Source organism: Peromyscus californicus, unplaced genomic scaffold, assembly GCF_007827085.1.
Source record: "Peromyscus californicus insignis strain IS unplaced genomic scaffold, ASM782708v3 Scaffold_3__1_contigs__length_106647218, whole genome shotgun sequence".
NCBI classification, from domain to species: domain Eukaryota; kingdom Metazoa; phylum Chordata; class Mammalia; order Rodentia; family Cricetidae; genus Peromyscus; species Peromyscus californicus.
In genome coordinates this window covers 64,394,596-64,413,309 of record NW_026294551.1, presented here as the reverse complement: position 1 = coordinate 64,413,309, position 18,714 = coordinate 64,394,596, and the positions used below count along the sequence as shown (strand labels likewise).

The 18,714-nt window shown below is 47.3% G+C and overlaps 2 protein-coding genes across 2 annotated transcripts; both read right to left on the bottom strand.

Moving 5' to 3' along the window:
- On the bottom strand, positions 1-9,218 carry Cfap144 (cilia and flagella associated protein 144). Its single transcript, XM_052758495.1, has 4 exons — positions 9,030-9,218; positions 6,483-6,542; positions 3,213-3,316; positions 1-1,213 (listed from the first exon to the last, which is right to left on the bottom strand). Exons 1-4 carry the CDS (start codon positions 9,160-9,162, stop codon positions 1,103-1,105), a joined length of 408 nt encoding a protein of 135 aa, XP_052614455.1. The 5' UTR covers positions 9,163-9,218; the 3' UTR covers positions 1-1,102.
- Positions 9,219-13,866: 4,648 nt separating this feature from the next.
- LOC128122590 (olfactory receptor 1019-like) lies at positions 13,867-14,793 on the bottom strand. Its single transcript, XM_052758229.1, has one exon. It carries the CDS (start codon positions 14,791-14,793, stop codon positions 13,867-13,869), a length of 927 nt encoding a protein of 308 aa, XP_052614189.1.
- Positions 14,794-18,714: the final 3,921 nt, after the last annotated feature.

Below are 18,714 nucleotides of genomic sequence, written 5' to 3'. Positions count from 1 at the left end.
TCCTCTGCACAAATAACACAGACTTTTTTTTTTTTTTTTCATTATGTGGGCAAGCTCTCAGTTAACTAGTTCCTTTGCTTTGCAAAATTCCATTTGTCAGTTTTTGGCGGTTTTCTGTATGTGGTGTGCTGGTTAGTTTAACTGTCAGCTTGACACAGCCTAGAATCTCCTGAGAAGAGAGTCTTTATGTGGAATTGTCTAGGTCAGGTTGGTCTGTTGGCATGCCTGCAGGGGTTGTATTGATTGTTAAGGCAGGGTGACCCACCCTGAATGTGGGGGGCAGACCTTTTCATGTCCAGACTGAGCAGCAAGCAGGCAGTGTGGGTGCACTTGTCTCTCTGCTCCTGACTGAGGATGAGACTAGCTTGAGTTCCAGCCTTGACTTCCCTGAACCAATGGGACCGTTTCCAAGTAAACCCTTCCTCCCCCCCAGGCTGCCTTTTGTCGGAGTATTTATCATGCAACAGAAACAAAAGCAGAACACAGTAGTGAAGTTCAACCTAGCCTGTTGTACAACACTGAGACTCTCCTCTCCTTTCTCTCTCCTTTTCTTCCTCCCTCCTTTTCTCCCTCCCTCCCTCTCTCCCTCATTTTTTGAGACAAGGTTTCTCTGTGTAATCCTGATTGTCATGGCCCTCTGTAGACCAGGCTGGCCTCGAACTCAAGAGATCTTCCTGCCTCTGCCTCCCGAGTGCTGGCATTAAAGGCACGCACTGCCGGGCCCGACATTTTGTTTGTTCGTTTTGTTTTATTTTGTCTGAGGCCTTCTCTCACACAAGCAGCTGAGCTTCAACGGCTTCCCATCACCAGTGGCCAACTGCTCAAACCAGTACAAATAAGATGGGCACAGGTTATAACCAATCAGGTTGCTTCTTTACCTCACTTCCGTTCCCGTGGATGCCTCCTCCTCTTCCCTCTGCCTATGTGATGCTGCAAGGCCTCCTGAAGCACTTTTTAGTCAGACACTGCCTGACTCTAAATCATAATGTGATAGCCTGTGAAATATATCTTGTGTAATTTTTAACAAGAGCAGCATTTATTTCGCTGGGCGACGCACACCTTGGGAATTCAGCGTGCAGCCTCACTCCACCAAGAGAGAATGCTACTTCTGGTGATCATCTTCCCCCAAGCTCCACAGTTTAGCCTTGTACAGAGTGATGTCATTGTAGACCCTGAAGTGGTTCAGCCTGTTGTCCTGACGTTCTGGATTGACCTAAAGAGGAGAGGACAGGATCAGAAGGAAATCTGTCAGGGAGGGGGCAGACTAGGGTTTACATGATGTAGAGTTGGGTCTGAATCAGGCCCACACCCCTGTGACAGCAGGGCTTTTCCTTTCTAAACCCTGCACTGTGACATGGATCTGTGAACATTCACATCGAAGATCCCCTGCTGCCTGAAGGGGGCCTTGCCTAAGGACTCACCACCCCTGGAAAGTAGCTCACAGAGGTGAGGCGGCATATATAATACTGTAGCCAGGCTACTGGGACAGCACCTTGCATGGGCTACCTCACAAGTGTGAGCTTGTTGAAAGAGTATGGAGCATGAGCACTGTGACACATAAATCTCATTCTATGCAAATAGGCTGGCTATCTTCCTCTTAAGTAACCATCTATGAAACCACAATAAACTTCTCTCTAAAAAGGGAGGAATGCTGAGTCAAATAATTTGTACTTTGTAATAATTTTCTGTATGGATCTGTTACCTAATGAACCCAATTTCTACCTTTGCCATGATTTTCTTTCCTTTTCACATGGAAAAGATTCTCTCATTGACCAAACTGCTCAGGCTGGCCTGTGCTCTATTTAGTTAGGTCTGTCTCTCGGAACCTCCATATCCATCCCTGTCTTGTCCAGTTTTAGCAAAATCCCTGCTAAGTCCACTAACAAAAACTACCACCCCTAGTGATGTGGTTCTCACGCTCCAAATTCCACCAGGGTCCTCTGTCTCCACCACCCCACATGTGAAGTCTGCTCACCTTTTCTGCCTTCAGCAATGATCCCCTCAGGTTAGGTCAGCCTGAGTCCCCCTCATCCCTGGAGCTTTCTGTCAGCAGTCTCTGTCTGTTGACCCCCACACATCAGTCCTCAGTCAGGCTCTCTCACTTGCCCACACTCTGTTCACTGCAAATCCCAGTCTTGGGCTACTGCCCAGAGCACCAGTCCCTCAACTGAATAATTCCTTCCTTCCATTTTTAAAGCAATCACCGAATAACTGATTTATCATCCATCTTCAGCAATGCCGTTGAACAATTTCTTCTTTCACACTCCTCCCTCATTCACCAAGTTTTCTCTCCCACCCCTCTCTTTTCTGCTTTGTATGGTCTTTGCTTCTCCAGCTCTCTAGCCAACCCTTTCTCTCTCTTTTACATTCAGCCTTCTTTAGGTCAGTTCTAGGTCCCTGCTGGCATCCTTCCCCCATTTCCTGAAGGATTCTCTCTCCCAGACAATACCCCGTTATCTGAAAAGGAGCCATTGCAGGTGAGCAGTGGTAAAGACTGGACATACAGAGGGTTTTTTGTTTGTTTGTTTGTTTGTTTATCCCCATGGAAAAGAGTGGCCCTGAAAAGTAAACTCTGCACTGTGACATGAATCTGTGAACGTTCACATTGAAGATCCCCAAACGGAAAGACAGAGACTGCTGAGACTAGAGCTGCAGAATGGGTGAGAAGCCGGGCCCCTACAACAGGAGGGAGACACACAGGATGCAGAGAGCTCTTGGGAGTGGAGGATGCTTCAAAGTCTCTCAGTGGGTGAGGAGGATGTGTATCAAGCCAAGGAGCCAGGGTCAGCATCTGACTCGGGGCTCAGCTGGATGCTGGGCTCCCTCTTCTGATTGTTCCCATCCACATTACAGCAGCCCACCCCATGTTTATTGAGAAGTGGCGTGTCTATGTGTCAGACTCAGTTCTAGGCACCTTACAAATATTCTTTTTATTTTCATTATTTTGCCTTACCTTTATTATTCTCTCTATAGTCTTACACCTTCTTTCTTGCACTTAAAAACCCTGTGAGATAGGTACTATAGTATTTCTATATCATAACTGTGAAACGAGGTCACAAAAAAACTTAGTGACTTGTCTAACGTCATATAACTAGGAAATGTAACCCAGAATTCAACCTCGGGCGAGACTGCCTCCCCAACCTGTCCTCTTGGCTGTCCCTGGCCATGCTGTTATGCTCCCAGGCACCACTAAGCAAAGGAGCCATGCTCACCAACGGATTGGGGTCCCATCCAATTTCTTGGGTTTCAGTCTGTGTCTCTGAATATTTCTTCCTTGGGCCCTGTGCAGCATGGTGGATGAGGTTCAGGAACTTGGCTGGAATTGAGGCACAGTTAAAAAGGGGGGCAGAAACCACCACAACAACCAGCATGGCATGATAAACCTAAGGGAGTAATAGTGGCATGCATGCCTTGGTAGAAACCAACAGCTCTCTAGATGGCCTTAAGGCCCGCTCAACAAGGGGAAATCATGCCTGGAACTAGAAAACTAGCCAGCTGCCCTGGACTAGTGAAGTCATAGATCTTAGAGGAGAATCTACAACCATCACTTCACTAAAGCAGCATAAAGCCCTAATTGCATAGTAAATCTTTAGCTGTATGCCAACAGATGAGACAAGTTCTCACTCCTCATCCAAGAAACTTCTCTCTGCCACAGATGGAGACCATTACAGAAAAACACAACTCGTCAAGCTGTAAAGAGCAAGAGACCATGTGACGTCCAGTCCCAGCTAACACAGCTACAACACATTTCCTGCACTTAAGGCTCAGAGACTATTGAAGAAGAGAAGGTAGAAAGATTGTAAGTGCTAGAGAAACAGGAAGTTTGCTGTGAGAGTATGTAACCTAGAAATTCCATAGAGGCTACCCCCATGAAGTTTCACCAACATGGCTGCCTACACAAGACCTGAACAATAACACTACCAATAGACGTGCTAACATGGAAGGATAAAGGCTCATGAGACCTCAGCCCTAGAGCAAAAACTACAGACAACTATAGGCTGCTGAGAGCAGGGGAATAGTCTTCCCCAGGGAAGAGCCCTCAGTTGGTTAGCCGATAATACCAAGTGGGCAGCCCTGAAATCATATAATACAGGTAACATTATACAGACTGATCAGCATGTGTATGCATAATAACAATTAAAGGAAAAGGCTATGGATTTGAGAAAAAATAATGTGGGAATACATGGGAGACATTGGAGGGAGGAAATGGAAAGGACTAAATGATGCAATTATATTATAAATTTTTAGAAATTAGAATCTGAGTCAGACTCTTGGACAAAAAGTCTGTTTCGCGCCGGGCGGTGGTGGCGCATGCCTTTAATCCCAGCACTCGGGAGGCAGAGCCAGGCGGATCTCTGTGAGTTCGAGGCCAGTCTGGGCTACCAAGTGATGTTCCAGGAGAGGCGCAAAGCTACACAGAGAAACCCTGTCTCGAAAAACCAAAAAAAAAAAAAAAAAAAAAAAAAAAAAAAAAGTCTGTTTCGCTATCTTTGACCTAGCCATAGGATCCCATAGAGAAAAAGCAATGGCCTCGGATTGGCCAAGGCCCCAAGATGTAGAAATCTTGTTCTCTGCCCACCTTTCGACTACTCTGTCAGGCTGGATTCTGGGTCCTGGGGGCAGAACCTCGGGCAAGACAGACAAGAGCCCTGCTATCCTGTGGCTTGTGGTGTAGATGAACAACAAAGGACAGAATATTCAGGCGTACACATAAACCTCCCGAAGAGTGACCCATGCTTCAGAGAAAGGAGCAGGTACTGCAATACCTCCATGTCATGATGAAGAAACTGAGTCACAAAGCAGCTTAGAAACTTATCCACTGTCACACAACTAGTGAGAGAAGGGGGACTCTGGATGTTGAGCAGGAAGCAGCCCTGGGAAGATGTGGAAGTCCAGCTCCCACTTTTTGAAGGGTTCTTAGGTGGAGGAGAGAGGAATTAGGAAGTGATAGAAAGAGAGACCTAGCTGACAAGAAGAAATAAATACAAGGTAGCTTTGAGAGGGCCTGGGTCAGTACCCAACAGCCTCATCCTTTAAAAAGGGCTTTTTATAATATGCCAAGGGGAGAGGCAAAAGACCTCCCCCTTGCAAGATCAAAGCACACCACACAGCCAAGTGTAGACCCTTTCCAAACACACCCATGCCCAAATCACCTCATTATGCAGCCCTGCTGGGTAAAGCAAGCCCAGATTCTCTGACCCTGAATAATTTGGGCTCCACATGGAGAGATAAAGGGACAGCCCACTTCGGGCAGCAAGGACAAGAGCCAGGCTGTACACAGTTCTCAGACCATGCTGCTGTCTCTCCTTTCTGTGCCTTTCACAAACCGAGAAATGTCCTTGCACAGGCTTCCCCTGAGAGGCTCTGCCTCCACCTGGAATCTCCAAAAACTCTTCCCAGAATGCCACTGCCTGACAAAGGCACCACTTAGATATTGGCTCATACATCCCATTTCCAACTCCTCTCCAGGTAAGCACAAGCCTCCTTCCTTCTCCTTCATAATGAGGCCCTCTTTAGCCCCAGCCCATGGACTCTCTTACAGCATATGTAATTACAGCATAATTACAGCCAACATGTACACACCCAATCCTAACCACTTGCATTATTTTGCCTAGTTCTAATCACAACCCTAAAAATTATTTCAGAAAAGTTAAAAAAAATAAATAAAAACCAAAACATTGGTTTTCCTAGTTAGCTTTAAGTGTCAATTTGGCCCAGCCTAGGGTCATCTGAGAGGAAAGCCTAGATCGAGGAATTAGCTAGATCAGGTTGACCTGTGGGCATGTCCGTAGGGGACTGCCTTGACTGATAATTGACATAGGAGGGTTCAGCCCACTGTGGGCAGTATCACCCCTACTCAGAAAGAAAGCTAGCTGAGCATGAGTGTGTAAGCAAGTGAGCCAGAGACTGAGCTAGCAAGCAGCCTTCTCCTATGACTTCTACTTCAAGCTCCTGCTTGAGTTCCTGCCCTGATTCTCCTTAAGGGAAACTGACCTGGAAATGTAAGATGAAATAAACCTCTTCCTCCCCAAATTACTTTTGGTCAGAGTGTTTTACCACAGCAACAGAAGGAAACGAGAGCACTGCCCAAAGTCACTTGCTTAGTGGGTAGAGGGATTGAAAATTAAAATCAGTTAATATGATAATAATCAGGGGATGGATGGATGGATGGGTGGGTGGATGGGTGGGTGGATGGGTGGGTGGGTGGATGGATGCATGGATGGATGTATGGATGGATGTATGGATGGATGGGTGGATGGACAGATGGATGGATGTGGGGTTAGGACATTAGGAACATCGTTGTTGGCTTCGTGGTTAATAACCTGGCATTGTAGCTGAATAAGTCAGTCTCCTGTGACCTTGGTTAAATCCAGTTTAAGAGGACCCCATACTTGCCTCAAGGTGGCAGAACCCTGAGAGGTGTCTACCCCAGCTTGCCCCTCTGTGTCCTGAGCCTCAGTGTTCTCAAGCCCAGCACTCACCATCTGCAGGCTCCTCCAAGTTATCATGCCAAGACATGGGCTTCCTGGCAATTGTGTGAACTAGAGAAAAAGAAGCAGCACAATTCACATTAGCAGGTCCTAAGATTGTCCTGAAAGTCACCTAAGACTAGCTCCCTGGTTAGCACTCACTAAGGAGTCTTGGCATCTGCCAGGAAGTGCTCACGACACTGAGGAGCAAGGCCTCACAGCAAGCGTGTCACTCTAGTGCCGTAGCCAGGAGTGCCTCCTTGACCTGAAACGATCAAAATGAAGCACAGCTAATAGTTCCTGGCCATGGGGACACTCTCCAGGTGTCCCACATGGATACTGGCTTCAGGTTTCCAGCATGGAAAAGCATTCTCTGTTCAGTGCGGGTTGGCAAAGAAGCACACATTCCTGAAGACTGGTTCCTGAAGACCATCCAGATGGGGATGGACACAGAGGAGGCCGTCCATCAGAGGAACTGAATCCGTATCCCCCAGTTCCTGGTGTCGACAGGAGCACAGTGGACAGTGCTATGAGGGAGACAGGGAAGCTCTCCCTGTTCGGAGCCTTCCCTCCATGTGTGGTGACTGACAGCACACCAACATGAAGTAACATGTGAGAGAGAACCTGAGAACAGGCTCTGTGCACAGAAGTAATGGCATGGGTGTGTGGTGAGTGTCCCAGAGGTTCATGTGAGTCCTGAAGGAAGGGGGTGGGGTACACTATGTGAGAACATGTGGAAAGAAGATGAGTGAGAGCCTGGTGAAGTCGGAAACATCCAAAGGGGGTGCTCAAGAGGAAACAGCTGGTGAGAAGCAACAAAAATGAGCAAGGTAATGGGAACCAGTACCCGCCCCCCAGAAGTTCTTTGTTCTCAGACCCTATTCGCTGTTTTCACCCCAGCCACATCCAAACACCTACGATGTTTATGTCAAGGCATCTATGTCACTTTCCTGGTGTTTCCAAAATCTTTATGGATGAAAGCACGCACCAACATGCTATAGTATATTCTCAGTTTATTCCAGGGAACCCCATTAGTCATATACCCAAGGGAGCTGGGTCAGGAGATAGCACTGTCTAAGAAAGCCTGCATGTGGCCTTCAGGGATCATTTTCATTCTTAAAATGGACACTGTTTAGACAGAACTGGAGAATAATTTTTCTTCTCACTGTGGTGATCGTCACTGTGTGACGAAAACCAGGTTACCTGTGGGGAAATGGAGTCTCCGCACTTCCTGCAGACAGCTGGGCTGCTGGGCACTATGGCTAAGTAGGAACAGATGTTGGAGACAAGGAACTCGTAGGGATGGGAGATGACCTGACACATTTAAGAAATCTGTTTCTCCAGGAATGAAGGAGAAAGGAATGTGTGTGTGTGTGTGTGTGTGTGTGTGTGTGTGTGTGTGTGTGTGTGTGTAGCAGTGGCTGAGGCAGAGCAGAGTAGCACTGGGACTTTACTGGAGGATCTTGGGTGGGGTGGGATTAATATGGGGGGTTCAGAATGAATGGAAGCTGCATAAGAACCAGAGCCAGACCCAGTGGGGCCTTAGAGGTTGCTGGGTTGAAACCAGCTCAGAAACCACAGGAGGCCACCAAAATGTTTACAAAGGGACTGGCCTCCTCTGTTTGGTCTTTTAACATAGGTAGCAGGAAGGAATGTGGGGAAGGAAGTTGATGCTTGGTGGGAGAGTAGCCTGGAGCCCCTCAGACTACCCCAAATCTAGGGGATTTGGAGTCCATAGCAGCATACTCAGACACTATTAGAGAGTGAACGGCCTGGATGGACAGAGCGGCTGCCATGTGCATTGTGACCTTTCACCAGGCTGCGCAGATGTTAATTGGAAAAACTGAGGAATGATCAATGTGTACAGTGAGGTGGGGTGGGCTAGAGGTGGGGGTGGGGGTGGGGGTAACTCCTTAGCTAGTGCAACAGGATGGTTAAACCAGGCCAGCAGAGCAGCAGAGCATGGGAAAACATTCAGCTAGCAAGGGACCTGTGAGCTGCTCCCGGGAAGGCTTCTGGGAAGTGGTGGGACACATGGGTCTGGAGTTCTGTTTCAGACCCAGAAGAGTTTTCACAGAACCTGACCAAGTCACACAGGAGGGAGACAGTGGGAGGCTGGGGGCAGAAGGCGGTTTTGCCGGGGTGAGAGCAAGGGGGAATTTCAGGCTCTGAGCCTAGTAGCCCACCACTTCTGAGTTTGCGAAGGTTTGTGGCAAGAAGTCAAAATAATAATAATAACAACAAACCATACAAGAACGAAACCCCTTGGTGTATTAAAAAGAAACCAAACATAAAAACATAACAAAAAGCAGACATAAAAACCCTGCACAATTATTTGAGAAACAAAACTACCCTTCCCCCCCACAAAAAAAAAATTATTTACCTTTATTTTGCATCTAAAATACTCAATTCTGGATGCATTTGAATGCATCTATCATGCCTGTGGTGACGTGGGGGAGAGATCCCCTCAAAGCTCAACATGTCTGAACTCTAAGGAGACTACAAGAGGCAGGGGGTGCTTGCTCTCCCACTCCTCCAAACCCTCTTGTGCCTGCTCACCCTTGCGCAGGGGATTCACGTGATACTGCGTGTACAACTTCTGTGCTCGTAGCTCTTTGAGGAATAGTTCTCGCAAGATCTGATTCTGATGAACTTCATCCTGAATCACCTTCTGTCCCGCGTGTCCTGCCATGGCCTTGCCCTTGCTCTGAGAGGTCAGGCTATTTGACCTTCCCTTGCCTGGAGAAAGGTCGCCTTCTACTGTCTCCTAGCAACAGTGTTCCCCTTGTGTTCAGGCAACAGCGTCCTTTCTGTCTCTAGGCAACAGCGCCCAGATTCCATAGCACCACCCTCCCTGGCAGTCTTTCTCTGGCTTCTGTCCACTCCACCCCTCCCAGTTCTCAGGCCCCTTGGTGTCTCATTAATCCTCAACCAGTGTCCTCAGACCCGGACCCAGCATCTGGATCTAGAGCGGCCCGGGTGCACTGCTAGGAAAGGGCTGCTGTCCCTTCCCCCACCCAGCAAGAAAAGACTGAAGAGTGGACCTCAGCATGGCTGATCATTTCCTAAAGACGGTTTGAGGAGGAGACAGAAATTTATAGGTTTGAAAGTAGGTGCCCAGAATTGAGAGGGGGAGGGAGAGAGAGAGAGAGAGAGAGAGAGAGAGAGAGAGGGAGAGAGAGAGAGAGAGAGAGAGAGAGAGAGAGAGAGAGAGAGAGAGAGAGAGAGAGAGAGAGAGAGAACAAAACACCTCTGGCACACAGGAACACATGAGGGGGCGGGGCAGAGACAGAGACAGAAAGAGTTAAATATTGCTGCTACCGTGAGAACCAGCCTCCAGCAACTCAGGGCTTGAGACGGGGCCTGCGAAGTTGGCTGACCTTTGACTTTTCTATCTGAGGGAGTAACACTTAATCCTCTGGGGCCAGCGAGGGGTTGCTAAACTTAACTCTCTGGGGCAGGAGAGAGAGAGGAAAAGAACACACACATACACTCCTAGGGTCTTTCTATCATCTTCTGTCTCCGTACTGTCTTTATTTTTCCTTTACAGCTTACATATCCCAACAAAATCTTTCAAGCAATGTAAAAACTACAATGTGGTTACATTCTATTTTTCAAGTGAATGATTACAACGAAAACAAATAAAAAACAGCATGTTTTCTATATCCCTTACATGATTAAACATTTTACATATTACAGATGGGAAACAAGTTGTCTCAAGAACCCACACAAATTCATATCCAAGCAACTTGTTAGAGATTAACAGAGTGTAAGCAAGCAAGGCATTTTTCTCAGTCAGTTCTTTTGCTGGCAGGCTGCATTTTGCAGTTACAAAGAAAGGATCAGTCACTTTATTACTTATCTTAAAAGTGAATCTTATAAGAAATCTTAAAAGAATCACAAACCTAAACTTTTATATATGAAGAAGAAATAGCTCTGTTTTAAGTCCTCAGGGTGCATAATACACAGTCATCAACAGTTTTCTGTATCAGGAAGCCAAGGGCAGAAATGGGTACAAGGAATTAATCATCACCTTTGGTCATCAACCAATCCTAGCAAGAAAGGCATGGCAACTAATAATAATTAGGCTGCTTTGTTCTTGTCCCCCAACTTTAATGAGTTCCTCACTCAGCTATGTGCCTTTCTAAAACTTTAGATTATTTCCCAAGTTTTCACCTCAAGGCTATTGACAAAAACATCTTAGTCTAACCTTAAGTCATTTTCGAAGCTTTGTTTCTGCTATGATGCACTCTGAAACCTAGGAATGCATCTCCCAACATTAAAAGAATTTAAGCTAGTTGGGCTTCTGGGACTCAATTGTTTTTCTTAATCATAAATCTAAGCCATAGTTTGTATATATATGGCTCCTCAAGAGAAACTAACTGTGTGACCTTTCCTTGTTTTATTTTTTTATCCTCTGCAGCCTCTGCTTTATCAGAGGCAGGGGCAACATTTTATCCTATGTTAATTTTTCCACTAAACTAACCTCTAGCATAATCACTTACTATATTTATTAAAAACCCTCAACCATCAAAATTCTATTTAAACTGACCCTATTATTATATATAAAATCATTGTTTCAGTTAGACATTTTAGCTTAAGAGGAAATCATCTTCATAATAATCCACAGGTAAAAATGCCCAGCAGAATGGGATATTCCCAAGACTACATTAAGGGCTGTGGGGATCTTCCCACGCCCATTCACACCATGTCAGATACCAGAGAAAATGGCAATGGTAAACATGCAAAGACACAGCAGGAGCAAGAAACATCCAGGGGCCGAGGCTCTCGGGGCTTCGCCTATCCAAGAATCGCCCATCGGAACTTTGCTTTCTGGTGGGCCGGCTTCCTGAACCTCAACTGCCACCTGCTGGTCCTCTGACAGGACCACCTGCAATCAATCTTCTGATCAGTGCCCAGAGACAGACAGGACCACTGCCCTTTCTTTTTTTCTTTTTTTTTTTTTTTTTTTTTTTGGTTTTTCGAGACAGGGTTTCTCTGTGTAGCTTTGCGCCTTTCCTGGAACTCACTTGGTAGTCCAGGCTGGCCTCGAACTCACAGAGATCCGCCTGGCTCTGCCTCCCGAGTGCTGGGATTAAAGGCGTGCGCCACCACCGCCCGGCTGACCACTGCCCTTTCTAATCTAAGTAATTCCACATCTTTATGATTTGTTTTATTTATTATTCTTGCAATACTAGGGGTTGAACTCGGAGCTTCTGCATGTTGGGGAGCTTCTGCATGTTGGGGAGCTGCTCCACCACTGAGCTATACTCCAGCCTTTTCATTAAGCTAAGTTGCCCAGGTTGAACTTGCAATCCTCCTGCCTCAGCCTCCTGAGTGCTGAGATTATAGGCCTGCCCCACCAAACCCAACTACCTTCAATTTTTCATTGCAGTAAAATGCACGTCTTCTAAGACCTCCCATCTTAGCCGTTGTCAAGTGTGCAGTCCAGCTGCATGAAGCACGGGCACAGTGTGAGGCCCGGCTCCAGAATGCACCCTTTAGGCAACTGTCTTCTGACCCATCCCTTGGCAACCGCCATCTTTCTATTCCTATGTTCAACCCTGAAACACCTTCTATAACATAGTTTATGTTTAAATAACCAGAAGTAGCCTGCAGTAGGGAGAGAAGCCATCCCTGGCTCTAGTGAGCAGCTAAACACAGATGCTAAAGCTTGTACTCGTTCATTCATTCACTCATTCCTACATCATGACCCGGGATAGTTGATGTGTGACACTATTTCAAGAGTTTGTGGCCATTGCTTCCCATCCCCAAATCCCCACATCTACCAGTGACTTCATAATCAGCTGCTTTTTCTCCTTGGCCTGTAGGGTTCTTTGCCTCTTGTCTGCAGAAACTTTCTACCCAGTGTTTCTATGAGTTCACATGCAATCGCCTTTCAAAAGCCTTACCACGCTGTAGAGTCCCTGTCTGTTGATGCTCTATGGCAAACTTAGTTACTTCCCTAAATGTACTTGTGTCTCTCCGCATTTCCAGGCCACGCGGTAGAGGTAGGAATGTGTTTTGTGTTTGCTGGCTGACTGGGTGTCTGTAGTTTTGTTTGCTTACATTATTATATAATCCCTTAAAACATTCAGATAGACTGTTTCACACTGAGTTAATAATACGTTTATGACTTATCAATGTGACCATGCCTGGCCCTCTGTGTTTCAAACAAGGTTCAAATTGCCTCTTGGAATCTTCACTGCCTTCTGGAGGGTAAGAAGGAATAAGCTGAGCCTTCAAAGTCACATGGTTGGTTTGAGGATAATTTACAAGATTGCACCTGTGCTCTGTCAATAACACGTCCACTCAGCTTGAATTATTAGCCTCGTATCTGGGACCCTTCATGCAGGGCTGGTGCTAGGGTTGCCTAGAAGGTCAGAAAGAAATTCTAGACTAAGAAGAAATGGCAATTAAGGGCACAATGAGATGTTTAGGGTGTGGAGGCTGAAGATGGACACTTAGCCAAAAGTTAAAGAGGAAGTGAATATTTAAAATTCTTCAACATGGGACAAAATCAGAGGAAGGTCCAAATGACTGAAAGAGTAAAACAGTTTGACATTGAAAGAGAAGGAACAGTTAAAGGGATTTAAAAAAATGTGTTGCTTGTGGGATATCCAGGAAAAATGAAGCATAAAAAAATAAACATTGAAAATCCAACTTAGCGGCCATTGCACCAGCTGATGAAAAAGACCTGAGATTCCTGTCTCCTGTAACGAGCATAGCTCAGAAAACATGATTCTACAACTATATCAGGTGGGAGATTTGGTTGATTCACTTTTTATTTCTTATATGTATGAGTGCTTTGCCTGCATGTATGTAGTGCATCACATGATGCTTTGCCCACAGAGGTCAGAAGAGAAGGTTGGATTCCCTTGAACTGGAATTGCCGATGATTATGAGCTACCTTGTGGGTGCTGGGAACTCAACACAGGTCCTTTGTAACAGCAGCAAGTGTTCATAATGGCTAGGCCATCTCTCCAGCCCCTGCTTTGGTTTTTTTGAGCTAGGGTCTCATGGGGACACTGGCTTTGAACTCACCACACAGCTGAGGTTGAATTTGAAGTCCTGATCCTCCTGCCTCCACCTTCCCAGTTGATACAAGCCTGAGCCACCATATCTGGCTTAGAAAAAAACAAGACTCATGGGAGGTTTCTGGAGAAATGTCATTTGTATGCCCTGTTGCAGGAGCCATAAGCTGCTGAAGTTAAAGGTCACTGGGAGGGAGTGAAGCTTATCTTCAGGGACTGGAGATGCTCCTATAGGGCCTACAACAGCCTTGATCAGCAATGCCAAGTGGCACAGGAAGGGAAAGGGGATTGGGAGGATGAACTGTCTGGCTCCAGCCACAGCCATCAGACCCTAAGAGCCACACACTGCAGTCTTGTAGGACTCAGGACTTTCTTCCACAATAAAGTTTCTGCAGAGCAAACTTCATGTCTTTGTTCCTCAGACAATAGACAACTGGATTCAAAGAAGGAGTGAGGACAGAGTAGCAAATAGATGCCAGGCGCCCCTGGATCGGGGAGTACCGAGAGGCAGGCCTCAGGTACATGAAGCTTCCAGTTCCATAGAACAAGAGGACTGTGGTCAGATGAGAGGAACAGGTAGAAAAGGCCTTCCACCTGCCATCCACTGAGGGGATGCGGACAACTGTGGACACGATGCCCACATAGGAGAGGACCGTGAGGGCGAAGGAGCTCATGACAATGCAGTTGCTGACAGCAAAGCCCACCTCCTCATGGAGATGGTAATCAGTGCAGGACAGTCTCATGACTGGAGGGATGTCACAGAAGAAGTGTTCAACAACATTGGGTCCACAGTAGGGGAGGGAGAAGGTGTTGAAAGTGTGGAAGGCTGAGTAGATGGCCCCACTCACCCAGGCAGTGACCACCAGCTCAACACAGCATTTCTGGCTCATGATGGTGCCATAGAGCAGTGGTCTGAGGATGGCCAGGAACCGGTCATAAGCCATGGCCGTAAGCAGGAAGCATTCAGTACATCCAAGTGTGAGAAATATGTAAAGCTGGGCTACACATTCGAGATAGGAGATGCCTCCTGAGCCTGTGAAGGATATAAGCACTGCCTTGGGGATGGTGGCTGAAGTGTAGCTCATGTCCAGGAAAGATAAATTCTTCAGGAAGAAGTACATGGGGGAGTGAAGCCTACTGTCTCTCATCACTGCTATGATGATGGAGCTGTTCCCCAGGAGGCCAAATGTGTAGACAAGCAAGAAAAACGGGATGACCACCCATCTCAGCTGTGGGACATCTGAGAAGCCCCTGAGGATGAAGTGAGTCACTCTTGTGTGATTGGACATCCTGCTCAAGTTGTATTCAGAAGCAGGGACCACACACAGCTAAGGGAGGGGACAGAAATAGGAGGCAGGCTCAGAACATGTGTCTGCAGCTCCATGTTATCTGCAGAGTCGTGGCTTTCACCAGAAAACTAACATCAAGAAGCAGCTTATCTAAATGGCATTTCAAGGAAATGAGGAGGAAAGGGAGGAAGAGAAGAAGGGGAAGGGAGAAGAGAGGAGGGGAGAGAGGGCACACTTGCTCTTAAATTCTCCATGGAGTCAAGTGGGAAGCAGTCCCATGCATTTGCTTTCTATGTGTTGAAGCAAGTCAACTCATAAACATTTCAATGTTGTTTTAAAGGATAGAGTGGTTTTATTTTTACTCTCATTATTAACACATTTCCTTCTTAATATCCTACAGATTTTCTGAATCTCCTCATATATTCTTTCTATTGCTGATTCAACACACACACACACACACACACACACACACACACACACACACACACACCTACCTTCTTTAGTAGTAATTTCATTATTAATTTTTCTTAAGAGACTTTTTTAATTAATCATTCTACCAACACTGTTGGCCAGATGTCCTCTTGAAGAGCACATGTAACATGAAACACTTGAGTTCTAGGTTTCTGTAAATCCCTGTTCCTAGAGACCTTGCTTTTATTTATCCTCCTGGTTTTTTTCACCCTGTGAGTGTGTAATGCAGGAACATGCTATACTCTTTCTCTGCCTGTAGAGATGGTCAATATCTGATGATGAGCCCTCAGTGGATGTTAGTGACTGTAATCCCCCTCAGACATCATCCTTGAAGCCTAGCTCTGAGCTCTGGGGACTGAGCTGTGAGCAAGCTCATGTGTGTGGACAAACATAAACCCCCAACACTCATTGATGCCGAATGTATAGCCTGCTGATTAGGTTTAGCAGACTGTGTTACACCCATGGAAGTATCTGCTGCTCTGAGCCCTTTTCCTGGTTCAGCAGCAGCTCCAGAGAAGACAGCTGCTACAGGTGTTGAACGGGGGGCTGAGGCTCCCACTTTTATCATGTATTCCCTACACTCCTGGGAAAGACTGTGCTACTATTTGGCTAAGGACCTTGAGATCATCCCCAGGTCAGCTGGGAGGGAGCAGTGCAGGCATGGGGGGGCGATGAAGGCACTGGCCACAGCCTGGGTGCTGTACCAGAGCCTGGGCAGCTGGAGAGAGCAGTGTGGGGATTTCCCTTAGAAAAGGCAAATGTGCACTATGTTTGGGAAAGGGCAGAGTTTGTAGAAAGTACAACTGCTGGTGTACTCTGGGTGCGACAGAGTGGCTTTGGTCTTACCTGGAATTCCTGATACAGCATATCAGATATTCCCATCAAAAGGAAGGAGCCTGAAGGAGCTGGGTGGAAAGGATTGGGTATAGATGCCCCTGTGAAAACTCTGTGTTTCCTGCAGTTTGGGAAATATCACAAAAATAAAGCACAATTATTATTCTCCTAGGATAGAACTGAAAAACCTTCTCTATCTCTGGTGGGCATGGACCCACACAGTACCTGACTTCAACTCCTCTCATGAACCCTCAATCTTGCATCTTTGGCTTCAGAGCCAGTATAGCCGGATGCCACTCACAGCACTGCAAAGTTCTGCTGCCTGCTCAAGATGTAGCCCGACCCTTGAAACATGTTATAACAGATCCTGGGAGCTAACCCTGGGGAAACACTTTCGCCATGGAGCTGCTTTTGAGGAGCAGGGAAGGAACCCCTTGACTGAGGCTTTTTCTCATTAAACAAGATGGTGCCTCCAATGAATCAGGTTTTCCCTCAGGACCCTTTTTCCATTAGGACACTTTTTCCATTCTCCCCAATGCTGGAGGCTTTTCTGAGATGGTGCTGCTCTCTCTGTTACAGCCTGAACACCAGCCTGCCTTGAAATTTCCCCGGCCAAACAAATGAGTCCATTATCTCTCAATTAACCTCACTCGGGTTCTCAGGACAAGAAGCCAAATAAAGCCAAATTCTTGGCCAAAATATCACAGGAATGGTTCTGTCCCAGTTTCTGGTAGAGTCATTGTTCCCTCTGAAATCTCACAAGCTGGTGTCTGTCACTTCTCTGCATTTTGTTTAAAGCTCTGCTTACAGCACTCAGTGGCTTTTTCAGCCCAAACTTCCAAATTCTTCTACATTTCTCGAAACAGTCCCAAAGGCTTAAAAGCGAGGTAGTCAGAGTCATCACGGCAATGGCTCTGCTTCTCAGACCAATTTTGTCCTGATTTTGTTTCCTGATACTGTGATAAAATACCGGAGAAAGGGATTAAGATTAAAGTTCACCATTGTGGGGGAATCACAGCAGTTAGACTGTGCTAAATTGACAAAATAAACCATCCCAAACACCAAGAAAAATATCAGAATGGATCGTGCAGGTGGCTGTAAAACCATTATAAGAGTCTGCAGGAAAAAAATAGCTTGAGTATATAAAATCTACAAATGCATAATTCACCCACAGGAGCACGACAGCAACAACTCTGCACCAACCAGGAGGGTGCTGGGCAGTTGGGCACTATTATGACCTCTTTGTGATGAGGAAGCGTTGTCCTGCCCAGGGCCATGACAGACTGAGACAAGGAGAACCACACGCAGGCCTGGGGAGGTCTGCTCCGGGCTTTGAGGAGAAAACACGGACCCACCTGACACCTTGCAGCACCAGGCAGATGGGCACTATTGTGGTGAGCAACTGCATGGTGTGGTATGGGAGAGAGAGAGAGAGAGAGAGAGAGAGAGAGAGAGAGAGAGAGAGAGAATGGTTCATGTCCTGTGGACAGAGGCATGTCTGAAGATCAGGAGAAAGAGGTAAGGAGTGGGCTGAGTGGGTAGCTTGATTGCCACCCAGGGCCATGGTGTTGTCTAGGCCTGGGCTGCTGCTAGGGTCCATGTCTGGATTCATGGCTCTAATGCAGCCACTCTGTCTGTTGATGTCCGTGGCTCCTAATACTGTCAAAAGCCAAGAGGATAGGGCTGTATAGAGTTGGTCCCACTCCTCACTGACTGCAGCCCTTGTGAGAACTGGTCCTGCCCCTCACCAGCTGAAGCACTCAGGAGAGAGGGTTCTCCACCTCACCTGGGCAGCAAAATAGAGCTTGCCCTGTTTGTAGGGGCATAGGCGAGCTGGCCCTGAGGGCGTGAGAATGGGAGAGTAAGTTGTGCCCCTCTCATATGCCAAGTGGTGGCATGGGTAAGGGAAAGATGCCCTCCTCCCCTCACTCCTGCAGCAGGTGGCAGACCTGACTCAACCCCTCACCAGCTGCAGCACTTGGGAGAGCAGGCCCTGCACCTCACACAGGCAGCCCGATAGAGCTGATCCTGTTGGCAGAGGTGTGGGTGAGCCAGTTGCAAAGTTGTGAGCATGGGAGAGATGTCCCCACATACTCCTTGCCCTTCGCTGCCTGTGACAGATGAGCCTACTCTCCCCCTTACCAGCTGCAGCACTCTGGAAAGCAGGCCCTGCTCCTCACCTGGGCAGCACAGTAGAGCTGACCCTGTTGGCAGAGACGAGGGTGGGCTGGCCCTGAAGGTGAGAGTGGGATAGCTGGCCACACCCCCCTCATCTGCCATGTGATGGTGAGGGCAAGGGAAAGATGCCCTCTCCTCCTTGCCTCTGTCACCTGTGGTGGGTGAGGAAGCTGACCTTCCCTTTACCAGCTCCAGCGCTCAGGAAAGTGGGTCCTGCTCCTCACCTGGGCAGCACAGCAGAGCTGACCCTATTGACAGGGGAACCGGTGAACCTGCCCAAGAACATGAGCATGAGAGATCTGGCCCCACCCCTCATCTGCCATATGGTTGTGTGGGTAGGGGAGAGATGCCCCTCTCCTGTGTCCCTCGCCACCTGTGGCAGTTGGGAGAGCTGACCCTAGCCCTCACCAGCTGCAGCACTCAGGAGAGTGGCCCCTG

Excerpts from the sequence above, each read along its gene's own strand:
- LOC128122590 (XM_052758229.1), bottom strand. The coding sequence starts at position 14,793 with ATGTCCAATCACACAAGAGTGACTCACTTCATCCTCAGGGGCTTCTCA.
- Cfap144 (XM_052758495.1), bottom strand. The coding sequence starts at position 9,162 with ATGGCAGGACACGCGGGACAGAAGGTGATTCAGGATGAAGTTCATCAG. Across the intron at positions 3,317-6,482 it reads CTTGGAGGAGCCTGCAGATG|CCAAGTTCCTGAACCTCATC; the intron begins GTGAGTGCTGGG and ends CCTCAATTCCAG. Across the intron at positions 1,214-3,212 it reads GATGGGACCCCAATCCGTTG|GTCAATCCAGAACGTCAGGA; the intron begins GTGAGCATGGCT and ends TCTCCTCTTTAG.